Here is a 16,123-nt window from a genome sequence, read left to right as displayed (position 1 = left end):
CCTTTCAGTCCCTGAGAAAGCCCTCTTGGAAGGTAGCATTCACTCTTTAAATGAACTAAATTTTGAAAAAAAAATTACAGCATACAATGGATAATCTTAAATGAGGACTAGAAAGGAGAAGAGAATATTATAAAATATAATGTAAAGGACACATATATATCCTATGTGCATGTATTTCTTCTGCTATTTAGTCCTTGTCATAGTTCCCAAGTTCCACTTCCCATAAAATAAGCCAGAATAAAAAATATCATTATAGCATCACCAACTAATCAGCATGTAAACTAACCGAAGCTGTCTTAAAAACATGCTCTCATTTAAAATAGGCAGTAGATACTATATTATTCTTAATATTGTAAAAAATATAGGCTCAAATAGTAAAACCAAATAAAGGGAATTGTACTGAATGAACTCCAAATCATTAGAATAAAAACCAAAGAAAAATGTTCCAGTGTAACAAAAGAAATTTTTTTAAAAAAGGGAAAAATAACAGGAAAGCATAGAAAAAGAAGAAAAAAATGATGACAAAAATCTGACAAAAGCATGAAATGCGAGAAGGTTAAACTTACTAGATGACAAAGTTCTATTAAATATTGGTTAAAAAAAAAATGCATCTCTAGAAGTTTTATGAGACACACTAAAAATGAAGTGAAAAATAAAGGAATGAGAAAAATATATATTAGATATATATGAGGAATAAAATACTTTAAAATTTGTTAAGTGGTATAATCATCTGACAAAGATAATAAAGTGAGTATTGAATTAAATAAACAGATTATTTTATATTGACAAATAATACCGCATGCAGTGATTTAACTATAATGAACTCTTATGTATTGAATAACAACATAAAGCAATACCTTCCAGTAATACAAGGAGAATTACTCAAACCACAATTGTAGTTGGAAACTTAATTTATATCCTCTCAATCTTTGGCAGAGAAAGTAGACAAAAATATCCAGGGATATTAGAGGTTTTAATAAAAAATGTGATTCCATGTATATACATCAAACTTTATACTGCACCAAAAGAGATCACACTTTTTTTCCCAAATATCCACGGAACATTTACAAAAATTAGTCATATGCTAGGCTACCAAAGGGAACATCGGTAAATCCCTAAAATGAAGAATCAACCAGGCAGATGTCCTTATAAGGAGATGGCTAGTGAGGAAACAGAGACACGGAGCACGCCCTCTGAAGATGGAGAACTGGAGTGATGCAGCTACATGCCAGGGACACCGAGGACGCCGGCAAACTACCACAAGCTAGGAAGAGGCGAGGAAGGGTTCTTACAGGTCTCAGCGAGAGTATGGTGCATGCACCTTGATTTTGGACCTCTAGCCTCCAGAACTATGAAAGAATAAATTTCTGTTGTTTTAAGCCACAAAACAAAAAATCCCAAACCAAACAAAAAACCCCTTATATGAACCAAGCACCAACCGACCAGCCAACATTTTTCAAACCACAAATGCAGAATATTAATATAAAAAAATGAACAAACATACAGATAAAACCAAATCACTTAGAAAGTTAAAAAATGCTTCTTTTAATAACTCTTAGGCTAAAGATGAAATAAAAACTGCCACACACATATAAATACACCAGATATGAAGAAGGTAGAACCAAGGTGCCCTGGTCCCAGGATTCCAGGCCATCTACCACTAAGTGACGCCATCATCTTGAACAGGAAACTAAACTTCTTTGCTAGATCTGTGTTGTACCATAACCTCACAGGGATGCAGTGGAGGTAAAATGAGAACAGATATTTGAAGGGACTCTACCAACCAAAAATGCTGTATATAAATGCAAAGTGCCATACATAAAGCAACAGCTGATAGATCACAGAAATGGTGGTTATTCAGACAGACATTTGAAAAAAATCTCAGTATCCTATTTCATGAACCGTCTGAGCTGGATGATAATATAATTCAGTGACCTCCACCCAAAGAGCTTTGACTAATAGACCAATGTTCTTGAACCAATCTGTCTTGATTTACTAATTTACCAGGATAAGAACAGGGAGATATCAACTCTGCTGATACTGTGAAGTTAATATATGAGATGAATGAATCTAGATCCAAGATAATTTCAATGAATTAGAATAAGCAAATCCTAATGAGATGAAATTTAAAAGGGAAGAGCTAAAAGGAAAGTCTTCCACTAGGCTCCAGGAAAAGGTACTCAAATACTAGCCGTGGGACACAGAGCTTTATTGTTTTGGGTGAAGAGAATAAGGAATCATGTGAATTATATGAAGAGCCAGGTGATGGCAGGGTGCATGAACCACAGTGTACTATCTAGAGGAGGATGATCATGGTCCCATTTTCCACTCTTTCATGTGAGACTTCTGCAGTGCTTTCAAAGAGACTCTGATAAACAGAACATGTGATAGGGAGTTTCTATCATGGAGTTTACTAAAAAGCATGTCTCAATCACATGATCAAAGGTTAAAAGAATCTAAAAGGTTTAACCTTGAGAAGACTTAGGAACAGGATGTCTGTCTCCAAACTTCTGATGGGCTAAATTGGAGAAGAGACATGGAAAAGATACTTGGTATATGTGGGTGTGAAGAGTGGAACCAAGAGAGAAAGTTGGATGGGAGTAGAAGTTGGTTTCATATGAAGAAGAACTGTCTCACATAGCTATAGAAAAATGTAATGAACTACTTTAAGGAAGTAAGTCTCTTAACCTGCAACTCTTGCTCAACAAGAACATTTGAGAAGGATGTTGCAGGGGGAAATTTAACATTCAGTAGAGTTTGATCACATGGCTGATAAGATCCCTTCTTAACCAAAGATTCTATAATAGTTTAAAAATAAAATTTTGTTTTGTAAAATATGTAACTACTAATATAAGAAAAATATGTGATTAGTGTGAAAAAGAACAAAGAGCATAAACTTCTAAAATAAATAAGAAAATATTAATTAGTTATATGACTTAAGGTATGTTTCCCAAAACTCTAGCTATTCAGTTTATTTCTCTGGTCTAGTTCCAGAACTTGTCAGTGCCTCTGAAAACCCACTTCCCTGGGCCATGTATGGAAGGCTCTGATTTAGTACATTTGGGCAAACTAACTTTTTTTTACTGATTTTTTTTTTTTTTTTTTTTTTGGTGAAAGGAAGGGAGAGAGAGAGAGAGAGACATCAATGTGAGAGGAAAACATCAATCAGCTGCTTCCCACATGCACCCTGACCAGGGATCAAACCTGCAACCTGGGTATGTGCCCTGACCAGAAATCGAACCCACTACCTTTTGGTGTACAGGGCAATGCTCCAAACAACTGAACCACATCAACCAGGGCCAAAATGTAATCTTTAAAAAAATTCTCTGGGTGATTCTGATGCTCAGGCAGTTTTAGGATCACTAAAATTCTAGACTTACTTATAGGATACTTATATTTTGCATAAGAAATATGTATGTATGTATGTGTCATGCTTAAAAAATTTAATAATAATTCTGATCAACTTGTTAATATTTAAAGCCACTGTAATTTAATATTTAAGCATCATTTCTATGCAAGGAGCAAACTCAACTAGTATTCTAAGCTCTAGCAGCTTAGAATATAAAAGTTAAAAGTATAGCTCTTGCTTTATAACTTTCAATGCAATGAACAGATCATTTCTAGCTTTTCATCATTTCCATCTTAGATAATATGTTTTAAAAATTAATGAGACACTCCTTCCTAAACAAATAACAATTTTAGAAAACCAGTAAGAAAAAACCACGAAGATGGAGGTTGTTCATATTGACATACCTTTTTTTAGCTTAAGTAACTTATTTTTTTCTTAAGTTCCTACTTGGACAGTCTCAGAAAATATAAAAAGAAGTCAAATCCTGTTAAAAGAAGTCAAATCTCATTAAGAGCTTAGTAGTATCAATGCCCTGGCTGGTGTGGCTCCGTTGGTTGAGTGTTGTCCCATCCACCGAAAGGTTGCCGGTTTGATTCCCAGTCCCGGCACATGCCCAGGTTTCAGTTCAATCTCCAATCCCCGGTTGGGGTGCGATGGGAGGCAGCTGAGGAATGTTTCTCTCCCACATTAATATTTTTCTCTCTCTGCTTTCCTTTCACTCTAAAATAACTTTTTTAAAGAGCTTACTAGTATTAGTAAAAACTGGTGTGGGATATTAAATAAATCAATATTCAATTTCTTAACATTATAAATATTGAAACTATGATGTTTCTTTAATCTTTATGTTTAACTTACAAATATTTTTATAAATATAGTAAAAAAATTTTGTTTTCAAGGAAGCTTTTAGCACGTAGTCAATTAAATTCAAAGTAGTCCATTTTAATGTAATAAGAATGGCATTATCAAAGTATTGATTACATTTTGATTTTCTCCGAGGACTCTTTCTAAGGTTGGTGTGACTTTTTAAGCATTTTGAAATGCACACTATAAGAATGAACTCTTTTTCCAGAGGAGTTCTGCTTTCTTGCTTATTCTCATAAAGGGCTTTAGAAGTGACACTACAGAACTCCATCATTCAACACCTTTCTTTAGTTCCAAGGACAAAACCATTGACCAGGATTTTGTGGACTTGGGGGCAAATCATTTCTAAGACTCGTTTTTGGCTAAGGCTTCCCTCCTGTCACTTACAGAGAATGCAGGGACGTACTGAAAGAAGAGAGAAAAAAGAAAGAGATCAGTCTGCAGTAACTTTCCAGTAGAGCAAAAATCTGGTGATGACTGAAGAATGAAGACATTCGCACAACACTCCTACATTGAAAAGAAAGGGACTTCATATATAGATCCGTAAAAGCAGTATTAGGTGACATTATTTTTATTTTTTGAAAGTTACATTTGAAAAATGATTTTGCTGAAAATAATTTTTATGTAGACTTTACATTAATTGATGGTATAGTGACCCCATAATTATTGTTACGAGATCTAATGCAAAAACCCTTTTACTTTGTTTCTTGGTGTGTCGCAGGTTGCCTGCCTCATGCGCCTCAGAGTGAAAATGGTCATAACTGTCAATGAACTGGCCAAACAGATTATGCTGAACTTTATGTTTCCCAGAGAAGAGAGCTTTACCAAATTCTAAATCGGAATTGAAAACAGAGAAGAGACCTTCTAAATGAATCCTGGTGGTGCATACACAATTCCTTTTAATTATGATTTTGACAGGTCAAATATTTCCAAAACTTTTCCTTTAGTGGAAGGAAATGTTCTACTTACAGATACACAAGACTACGAGAAAAAGGAGGTATGTAGCCAGTTCCCGCAAAACGCTTTTCAGGTATTTCTCTCGGTTAGTGTTGCTTTCCTCCATGAGTCTTGTTCCCCAGAGACCTTTCAAATAGTAATAAAAGATGTCATTTTATTTTTTAAAAATCGTATGAATGACAAAGGAAAAACACATACAATAAATAGTATAACCTTTAAGGGAGGTTCTTTTTTTTTTTTTTTTAGCACACTCTGAATGTAGCTGGGAAATTGTTTTAGCAGGAATACCTTAGTAAAAATTTAGAAAGAGAACAGGAAATGAGGGCAGCCTACAAGCGAGATTAAATCATTGCACAAACACATCAACTCCTCCTAGATGGGGGAGGACATCTAGGTAATTATCCTATTATTAAACTTAGTACAGGCTGAAACTTCATTGCAAATGACACCTTTTAGGTCACCCCTGAGGAAAAGAAGTCCTGGTTGGAGCACCATTTCCCTGTGGAAACATCTATCAAGCTTCTAATACACTGGCCTAAAATCTCTCTGCTCTGCACCCATCTTTGTCCTTTGCGAAACTGTAGCAACTGACTACACTAAACATGCTTAGTTTGACAGGTTTTTAAAGTGCCAATAAACATACACTCTTTACATTAAAAGCAACAACTAAGCCGACTTCTCTCGTTGGAAAGAGTAAAATCAACAACTATGTTCTATATTTTCGCAGATGGAAAAAGTGTCGGGCCGGCTGAGCAAAGATGACATAACCCTCCACGAGCTTGCTGGAGAGGTTACCGCAATTCTGGACTGGCAGACAGACATGGTGGCCGTCCAAACCCCATTAATGAACAGGGTGGACAAGTCACATTGCTAGTTACTTGGAAGAGCCTTAATGTTTTCCAAAAGAGACAAACTTCTCAGTCCTTTTAGTTAGATAGATTGGCTGCTAATGGAAGCCAACCTGGTCCCTGGTTGCCTCACACTTCTAGTCCACATACTTTAACCCTTCAATCACTGAAGCTCTCAGAGCTACTTAAACCACAAGCCACAAAGAGAACAGCGAGAAAACCGTACATGGTCTTTCACTTCGAAGAAATGACTTCATCACTGGTGTTTATGTATTCTTAAGTCTTACAATAATACATTAGTTCTACTTCTGAATTTGAGGATTTCATTTCCTTTTCTTTTTTCTCCCAAGTTTCCTTTAGGAAAATCAGCATCTGAATTCAAAGACACTGTGTTACGCATCATAGGTTTCACCACACTGAAAGTGGAGCATAACTTATGACCAGGTTTGCTTCTGCCAAGATCTGGTAGTTGTCAGGGAATTACTCACTCAGAAGAAATGCAGCGAGCAGAATGTTTGTTCGCTGAAACTATCATATTAAAGAATTATTACAAATTTATATGACATGGAAAATTACAACTCAGAATAACACAGAGGCAGCCAAATGTGAGGCTCAGTAGCCCTGGACACAACCACACCATTTCTTTGGGTACACTTCCTTTGGAGGCCAGGCCTATGATACACATATAAGTAGAGATTGTTCTTCACTTTACCGTCAGAAAAGATCTTTGCCTTGCCTCACTTGGTCAGTGATTTCACTTTTTCCTGTGGTTTATAAACACTGATACACTAAGGAACAATCACAGATCTTAATATTTACAAATGGTACTGCTTGACCTATAAATAGAAAAACCAAACTCCTTCCGATTTTGGTCAAGGTAAACTTGCAGTGCTCTATGGCAGTTGAATTCTAGCCATTGAATGAAACATTTAAAACGAAAGAAAAGAAAAGTTCCTTTATTTATGCTTTTACATAATATACTTTTATACAACTACTTTTTCTAAATGACTCTACCTCTTCAAATTTTAATTGCTTTAAGTTTTTCATCTGGTTTCCCCTCTGGGTGTGGAAGTTGGGTCTGTCTCAGGCTACAGACACCTCTTTACATTCTGATGGATGAGAAAGACTGCATCCACAAACAGAAAAAATAGCTGTCCTGTTGCTACCTACTTCCCATGTTTACAGAACTAATAGAGTAAGAATGGTTAAGGGTGGAGTTTATGTCCAAAATGGCAACATTCTTCAAAATCAACCATTGTCTTTTCCCACAAGTGTCCCAGCTGTGGAGGGAGTACCTGCCCAGCATCCCAGGCACTCACGTTCAGTAGTACATAAAGTGTCCCCAGCTGTTAGGGAGAACATGATATAAGGGGGACACTGGGCAAGATCCAGCTTCCTTTATGTTTAAGAGGGTGCTTAGTTAATGCCTGAGCCCAAAGTTGGAGCACATAATCTAAACAGTGTCTATTCCCTTGCGCAGTGTTACTTATTAGTATTAATACAGAGGAAATCAGAGATGGATAATCCAAAACAGAAAAGATATCTCAAACATAAATAACTGACTTTGAAAAAATGCCATCTTTGCATCTATTTTATTCAAATGCTTCAAAAAACTTTTTTTTAATTTTTTTGTGTAAAAAATATCAGAGAAAATGATATAAGGAACTCCTATGTATCTCTCATCCAGCTTCAATAATTATCAACTCAGCACCAATCTCAATTCATCTAAACCCTCACCCATTCCTCCTTATTATTTTAAAACTAATCCCAGCTTTCGTATCATTTCATTTGTAAATATTTCAGTTTCATGGTAAAAAGATTCAGCGTGTATCTTCTGCCCCACATTAACCCTGTCCCATCTGAAATACACTAAAATCCTTGTGACTTACTGATCATCACAAGGTAGGACATAGGGATATGGAGTCAGAGTTGTGTTCAAATGAGGGCTCAGGCACTTATGAGCAGAGACCTTCCCTAATGCCATGAGCTTCCAATTCCTCATCTGAAAATGGGAGATGAGTACCTCTTTGTGGGGTTGCTCTGGGAATGAGAACTGTATGTAAAGCACATCGAGTGGCTGGAAGAGGCCTGTCTGTGCTTCAGAAACAGATCCCCTTCTGATGCCTGGATGCCAGAGTGGTGTAAAGACTCAAATCCATATGGACTCTGAGTTCATTCTGAATAGCCTGACTAAATGCTCATTGCATTTATATCATCAAAGAATCCTCTTTTTGTGCTCAGACACATCTGGGCCTTGTTTTGAAAGACAAATACAATCCTTTGTAATATTTATTTGAATTGCAGGGACACCTTTAGAAAGAGAAGTGATTTTTTTAATACTCTTGGTCCATTTTCTGAAGAATAGTCAGTTGCTATGTTGTATGATATTGGCTTGTGCATCTCGAATTCTAGTCAGCCCTCTCCTGCTATCCACCAGTTCCAACCTGCATATTCCACACACAGCTCATACTCACATACTCCAAACTGAGAATCTTTTTCTAGAAACCTATTTACCCTGTTTGGGTTAATGGTGTCAAGCCAGAAACATGGGCTTCATCCTAGAATAGGCTCTTTTCTTAACCCTCATAGGGAGTTGGTCCATAATTCTGATGGTTTCTGTCTCTAACTTCCTTTCATCCCAGCTCACATTCCCCTGTTGCACCCTTTATCACCCCTCTCAGTCAGACCCTTCATGACCTATTCTATTGGTTTGCTTGGTCTTACTTCTGCTATTTTTCCTTTGTCCATCCCTCCAATCCCCATCCTTCAAAACATAACTTTCGGGGTTGAGCTGCTCCTCTCCTCTTTGAGTCCCTCCCATACCTGGGACCGCCCCCCCCCCCCCCCCAGTACAATTATTTACTTACATCTCTGTTTCCTCTGCTACACCCAGAGCTCCTTAAGAGTTGGGATATTGTATTATTCATCTCTGTATCCTTAGTACCCCAGCACAAAGGAGACTCTCCATTAATCTCTGTTGACTGCACAAATTCTGTTACTAGAATAACCTTATCACAGAGTAGCAACCCTCCCTCAAAAAACAAACAAACAAACAAACAACCCACAGCAATGAAAACACAAAATTTCATTTGTTCAAAATTTGTGCACCTAAAAAGGGAAAAGGAAGAAGTGATAAAGTGAGGTTTGGATTAAAATAAAGGGAAAGTCACAACAGCCAAAAGGTGAAAACAACCAAAGTGTTCATTAACTCTTGAATGGACAAACAAAATGTGGTACTTACAGTGGAATATTATTCAGATATCAAAAGGAATAAAGTTTGGTTCTGGCTGGTTTGGCTCAGCAGTTAGAGCGACCACCTGAGGACTGAAGGGATGTGGGTTCGATTCTCAGGCAAGGGCACGTACCTGGGTTGCAGGTTCCATCCCCAGTCCTAGTCAGGGTCTTGCAGGAGGCAACCTATTGATGCCTCTCTCACATTGATGTTTCTTTTTCTCTCCCCTCTCCTTCCCTTCCACTCTATCTAAATAGCAATAAAAAATATCCTCAGTGAGGACTAACAACAACAACAAAAAGGAATACATGCTACAACATGGATAAACTTTCAAAGCATTATGCTAAGTGAAATAAGCCAGACACAGAAGGACAAACTGTATGATACCACTAATACTGAGGTACTTAGAACAGGAAAATTCAGAGACAGAAAGTAGAATGGAGGTTAGCAGGGGAGGGAGGAGGGGAGATGGGGAGTTATTGTTTAATGGGTGGAGTTTCTGTTTGGAATGATGAAAAATTTCTAGAAATAAACAGTGATCAGACAACACAGTGAATGGGAAAGGAGGTATCTATTTGTTATAGCAACTTAGCCCAACCTGACCAACAGGGCTAGCACTTTATGATTTCTCAACAACAACAAAAAGTATATATGTTTAAAATAACAAACAGAAAATGACTTTAACAATTTGGTACACAAATTCATCCATAAAACATATTCAACTTTGCAAATTCAGAAAATTTGACAACTCATGTAGAGTGTCAAATTGTATCTTTGCACTAAAGAGTTTGCTAAGACAAAAGTAAACGAGATTGTTCGGGGTACTTTTAAGTTTGGGGCAGTCTTTAAAATTTTCAGCTGTCCTTCACTTCCTTTGGCCCAGGCCTTCAGCATCTCTTCACTGACTGCCTCCTACCTGGTCCTCCTGTCTCCGTCTCCCTCTGCAAGCTCTCCCACACAGCACGCTGCCTGACTCATATTCCCTTTCAGCAAGCTCTGTTCCTGCTCAAAAACTTTCAACCATTTCCGATTAAGAAATACATCCTTAATTCCTTGGTTAGACACAATGCTTCCCAGAGCCAGACCTCAAACATTTCTCCTTTACTATCTTACTTCTGCTAAGAAGCTAGATCTAGCCACTGTTCAAGGAGCAAAAATGACCATTTCTTGTCCATCTTGGGTTCCTGTCATTAAACAACAACACAAGATTATGTCAAAGCTAGAAGGTTCAACTCTTCCATTCTCTGAGTGAGCACCTGAGGCCCAGGAAGTTTGAGTGGGTTGTGTAAAGTCACAAAGACAGGAGACCTCCAGGGAAGCTCCTGACCACTCCAAACGTAGTAATCTCTCCTACCTTTAGAAATTAAAAGCTACTTTCTGTTCTGATCCTAGGGCACTACTTACATAATGCATATAAGATTTTTGTCATTGGTATCCCAAGAGGGAAAAAAATTCACAACTCATTCACGGTTATTTATTTTACTTTTCTGGGTTTGTGTATAAGAAGATGGTGATGTGCTATTTTAGTTTATTTTTATTTTTTGTAGAACCTAGCAGAGTACTAGTTTCACAGTAGGTGCTAAGTATTTAACAAATGTCATTTATTTAACAAGTGAACGAGTGACAAGAATGTTGATTATAGTTTTTCATAAATGTAATAAAATAAAATTTATTCTAAACCTTTCTATAATTAAGATTTTTCTGAGTCTGCTCTCCTACTGATTAGACCATTCATTGGTAAGGTATGATTTGAATATGAACTTATTCATTGTAAATTTTTTAAAAGTCTAATTTAAAAGAAATTGATCTGTATATACACTCATATAAAAACATATATTTCATTTTATTATAGTCCATTAGAGTGTATTCAAAGGTTAATTGTGTTATCAAATGCTTGAACTGAGTTAAAAGGATGATTTATTATTACATATAAACTTATAAGAAACTTCACTCTCACTTCAGTGAATATTTTTAAAAGCACATTTAAAACAATGTAAAATAATACAGTTGACCCTTGAACAACATGGGTTTGAACTGAGCAGATCCCCTTATGCTGGGATTTTTTTCAGTTGAACCATCCAGTTCAAAACCCAGCTGTTCAAGGGTCAACTTTGTGGATGGGAACTGGCACATACGGAGGGCTGCCTGTAGTTTTAAGGCAAGGTCAGTGCCCCCAACCCCCTGCTTGTTCAAGGGTCAACTGTATAATATGTTTGAATACAGTTTTGAACTTTAAAAAGTATTATTTTTTTCAGTACTCTAATCACACAGGATACTCACAAAGAATCTTTCATTCTCTACCATGTTCTGAATCAAATTAACTAGCAAAAGCACTAATGTAAAAGAAGTAGAAAAATGTACACTTTTTAGAATTTAAGACTTAAATTATGAAGTACTCATTACATAGGAGAGACTCGTTATACATTTTAATTCTCCAAAGTCAAGAACTAAGTATTATGATGATCTCTTTAAAAAAAATAAATGCAGCCCTGGCCAGTTTGGCTCAGCGGTTAGAACGTCCGCCTGCGGTCCGGAGAGACCCGGGTTCGGTTCCCGCTAAGGGCACGTGCCTCGGTTGCAGTTTGTCCCCGGCCCTGGTTGGGTCGTGCGGGTGGCAGCCACTCGATGTGTCCCTTCCACATCGATGTTTCCCTCTCTCTCTCTCTCCCTCTCTCTCCCTCCCACTCTGTCTGTACAAAAAAATGGAAAAATGTCCTCGAGTGAGGATAAAAAAAAAAAACAAAAAAAAAAAAAATAAATGCAAGGTTGGGGATCAGAAAGGTTAAGCAATTTGCTCAAGGTCACACAGTCAATGTGTGGTAGAACAAGGGTCTGTATATAGGCCTGACATGATCTTAATCACGCTGCTATAAAAACACCTGGGTGATTTTTGTGCAAGATTTTCAAAACTGACAGGAAGATTAGAGAAGGGAAGGGAAATTTTCAAAAGAATGGAAACTCTTAAAGGTGGAGATTAAAATAATTCAGATGGTGAAAGCAAATGCAACCCTTTTCCAAGGATGTCTTTGACAAAACTTTGCAAAAACAGGATCCCCATCTGCTCTTGGAAAATGTGTGTCCTCTTAACAGACATTGGCAAGTTTGAAAATTCCTTTCCTGCCTTTTGGAGAGTTGGGTGCACTGAACTGACACATTTACACACAGCTGGTATTGGTGACTTCACTGTTTCGTTGGAATTTCAAAGAACATTAATTTAGTTATTTAAAGGCATACTTCCAAGTTTTTAAAAATAATGTAACTTTTTTTTTGCAACTGTTTTAGGAAAATGCCTAGAATTAGAAATGGCCAAATAACTGTTTCCAAAAATATTATTTTATTCTATTCGCGGTGTTCTCAACAGCACCCCTCCCAGAAACAACCACACACATCAAAACAACATCAATGACAACCCAATGACACTCCTCCCACAACTTGGATTAGACTACTGTTACCCTTTCGAGAACGGGATGAAGGGCAATAAGGGATCAAAACCTGTGGAAGTCCATGGGCACTAATACAAAATTTAGTGAACTTAGCAAGTATACAGGATAATCACCATTAGTTGTATTATTCATTTTTCCCCTTCAATAATAATAATTTTTTAAAAAACCTTCAGATATATCTTTTCACTTTAATAAGGCTTTCGCTTATTTCCATAAGTAAAATATGGTGACATTTTTTCTCCTAGAAGGAGGAGGTATCCAATAAATTTGCACAGACAAGGGAGCAGCGGAATTCGTCCCTGGGTACCGGAAATAGAGCAGAATTAGCAGAGGTGGGGAATGCGTTTCCAAGGGAGGCGGGGACGCGAGGGGGATGCGAAGTGGAGCCCCGGAAAGCAGCCCGCAGGGGGCGATGGCTCCGGCCGGCGCCCGCGGTTCAGGTTTGAGCATCAGCCGCTGCGGGTCGCGCTCTTACCTCGCAGCCCGCGAACCAGCCTCTCGGCCCAGGCCACTCGCGGCGGCTGCCCGTCCAGAGGGAGGTGGCGATGCAGCGGATCCCCGCCGCCGGCCGGGCCAGGGCTCGGCGGACTCTGGTCCTCTCTCCGGCGCCGCCTCCCGCTCGGGTGGCTGGCGCCGTGGTAGCCCCCAAGCCCCCGGCCCCGGGCGCCCGCGGAGCTCACAGCCGAGGAGGCGGCCGACCTCCGGCTGCCCGGGCGCCACTCCACGTCCATCTCCACCACCATTCCCCCTTCTTCCCCTTCCACCTCCTCCTCCTCCTCCTCTTCCTCCTCTTCCTCCTCGGCCTCAAAGCCTGGGTTGTCGCGGCTCCACGCCTGCCGCGAGCACGACGAGAGCGGGGGCGAGGGGGAGGCCGAGGCTCCGGCCGGGGGGTCCCGCGCGGCCGCCTGTCGGATGCGCTCCATCTCGATCTCCAGGCCCCTCTGCTCACGGAGGCCACCCGGGGCCGCGAGGCCGGCTCCCACGGCCGCGCCGCCCGCCATCAGCCGGCCCGGGCCCGCCGCTCGGGGCGCAGGCGGCTGCTTCGCGTCCCCGGGCAGCTGCGGCTGCACGCGGCTGGAGTTCACCATCGCGGTCACTGGCGCCCGGCGCGCCTTCGCCCCGAGCGGCGCTCGGCGATGCCCGCCTCAGGAGCCATGTTCTTTTCTTCCCGGGGCCCGCCGCCTGCTGCTCCCGCCCCCGACCTCCTCGCAGTCCCGCGTCCCTCGCCCGCCCCCTCGGCCCGCCTCCCCCTCGCCTCGCCTCGCCCAGCGGCCGGGGCGCGCTGTGGGGGGAGGCGCGAGGGAGCCGCCCCCGCGGCCGGCGCGCTCGGCGAGAGGAGCCCGGCCCGCGTTCCAAAGAACCGGCGTCCAGGGCGCGCGCCCACATTCCATTCGGGTGAAAGGGCTCGGGCGGGGACGGAGTCGCTGACCTGCCAGCCCGCCCGTGGGAAGGGGCTCCTGGAGCCTGTCACAGTCGGCGCGACTCTGAGATCATGCTTGGGTCCCCGTTAACCGCCGTCCACTTCTGCCTCGATTTCCCAAAGTGGAGAGAGAGAACATTTATTTTGCGGGATGGTGTGAACTTGTGAAATCCAGCCTGAGCTGGTCTGCAGCAGGGGCACAGAAAGCTTTCTTTCCTTCGAAAACTACCAACAAACTACTAATGTTAACTTCCTTGGCTGTTGACGGCCCTCCTCTCCAGTCTTCAGCCGCTTTTTGGATTGTTCCTTAAGTCTTTGGTTGGCTTTCCCTCCACCCTAGTGGGACCCCATGAATTCCTCAGATCGCTGGTGCTCCCAGCGCGAGCTCACTCGTCCGCTCCCTCTCCCCCACACTCCCGCAGGGGCCAGCATTGGCCTCGGAGTAGGAGAATCTTCTATCAGGCCCCAGGTTCATTCTCACTCCACGGAGCACATCCAACTCTGTTCTGGGCAACTGTCTGAAACGTAACCTGTCCCAAACTAGTTGTTTTCTCCTCCTCTACTAAGCCTGCTTCATCCCCTGCGTCCCCAATTGAGATTTGAGGCATCATCGTCCCTTCACTTCCCAAGCTATACTTCAGGATATCCTCACCTCATCCTACACCTCATCTGCCCCAAATCTTGTTACTTTTGCCCCACAAATGTCTCTCTGGTAGGACCTCTGTTTTCTCATTCTCACTGTTAATGGTTTAGTCCAGGGCCTTTATCTTATGTCTTGATCTGTTTCACATTGAACCAACAGTATCTGTGCATTCCACCTCCATTCTCCACCTCAGGGGTTCCACTGTTTCTAAATTATATTCTAGAACCAAAGCTACTCATGGCACATTAATGCTGAGACACCTCTGAGAGCTTCTGATGGTTTACAGGATAAAATTTAATTTGCATAGTTTGGTTTAGTAAGTTTTCATAGTCTGCTCCTATATTTGTTTGCTAGTACAGCCATAACAAAGGCACAGACTGGGTGGCTTAAACAACAGAAATTTACTTTCTCACAATTCTATATGCTGGAAGTCTGAGATCAAGGTGTTGGCAGGGTTGATTTCTTCTGAAACCTCTTTCCTTGGCTTGTAGGTGGCTTTCCTCCACTATCTTCACATGATCTTTACTCTGTGTCAGTGTCTTAATCTCCTCTTCATATAAGGACACTTGTCATATTGGATCAGGGACTATCCTAATGACTTCATTTTAACTTAATTACCTTTTAAAAACCCTATCTCCAAATTCAGTCTCATTCTGAGGTATTGGGAGTTAAGATTTCAACATATGAATGAACTCTTTTTTTTTTTTTTTTTTTTTAATTCTCACCCGAGGATATTTTTCCATTTTTGTTCAGATGGAGTAGGGTGGGGGGTAGGAGGGAGAGAGAGAGAAACATCAACATGAGAGGGACACTTCGACTGGTTGCCTCCCGCACTACCCCAACCAGGGCCAGGGATGAATTGCAACCAAGGTATTTGCCCTTGACTGGAATCGAACCCGCGATTCATTGGTCTGCGGGCCAATGCTCCAACCTCTGGGCAAAACTGGCTAGGGCAGCATATGAACTCTTGATGGGGACACGATTCAGCCCATGACAACTTCCCATCTACTTTCCCAGCATGGTTTCCCATCCTGCACATCCATGTGCAACATCCTTTGTTGGTTTCTTATGTGGTCATAATATGCTGCTAGTATTTAGATAATTGTGGCTACCTATCACCTTAGGTACCTGTCTTCTGTTTAAGGCAGGCTGGTGGGTCTGGAGCGCAGGCATGGCTCATGCTATCCTTCAATTCATTTTAAAGACATTTCCTGTGCACTGAATTACAAGATGGGCATATAGAGTAGATTATGAAACAGCTCCTGCCCTCAAGAGGAGACAGATAAATAAACCACAAATAACTGTCCTGGGTCAGGGTTATGATGCCTGTAAGCCAGGGACTCTTCAAAGATGCTGAGGCCCTTACACAG

The 16,123-nt window shown here is 40.8% G+C and overlaps 1 protein-coding gene across 1 annotated transcript in view; it reads right to left on the bottom strand.

Annotated features, from left to right (window-relative positions):
- The window catches only part of PKD2 (polycystin 2, transient receptor potential cation channel), a 64,215-nt gene extending 50,350 nt beyond the window's left edge, over nt 1–13,865 (bottom strand). The window contains exons 1-2 of the mRNA XM_036269824.1: nt 13,166–13,865; nt 5,180–5,293 (exon numbers count right to left, since the gene is read on the bottom strand). Of these exons, the coding sequence (XP_036125717.1) occupies nt 5,180–5,293; nt 13,166–13,778 (727 nt within the window). The 5' untranslated portion in view covers nt 13,779–13,865. The remainder of the gene's footprint in view (nt 1–5,179; nt 5,294–13,165) is intronic.
- Nucleotides 13,866–16,123: the final 2,258 nt, after the last annotated feature.

The sequence above is a fragment of the Molossus molossus genome, unplaced genomic scaffold, assembly GCF_014108415.1.
Source record: "Molossus molossus isolate mMolMol1 unplaced genomic scaffold, mMolMol1.p scaffold_m16_p_1, whole genome shotgun sequence".
Classification (NCBI taxonomy): domain Eukaryota; kingdom Metazoa; phylum Chordata; class Mammalia; order Chiroptera; family Molossidae; genus Molossus; species Molossus molossus.
Note: the sequence above shows the minus strand (reverse complement) of the source record. Positions and strands in the feature narration are given on the sequence as shown.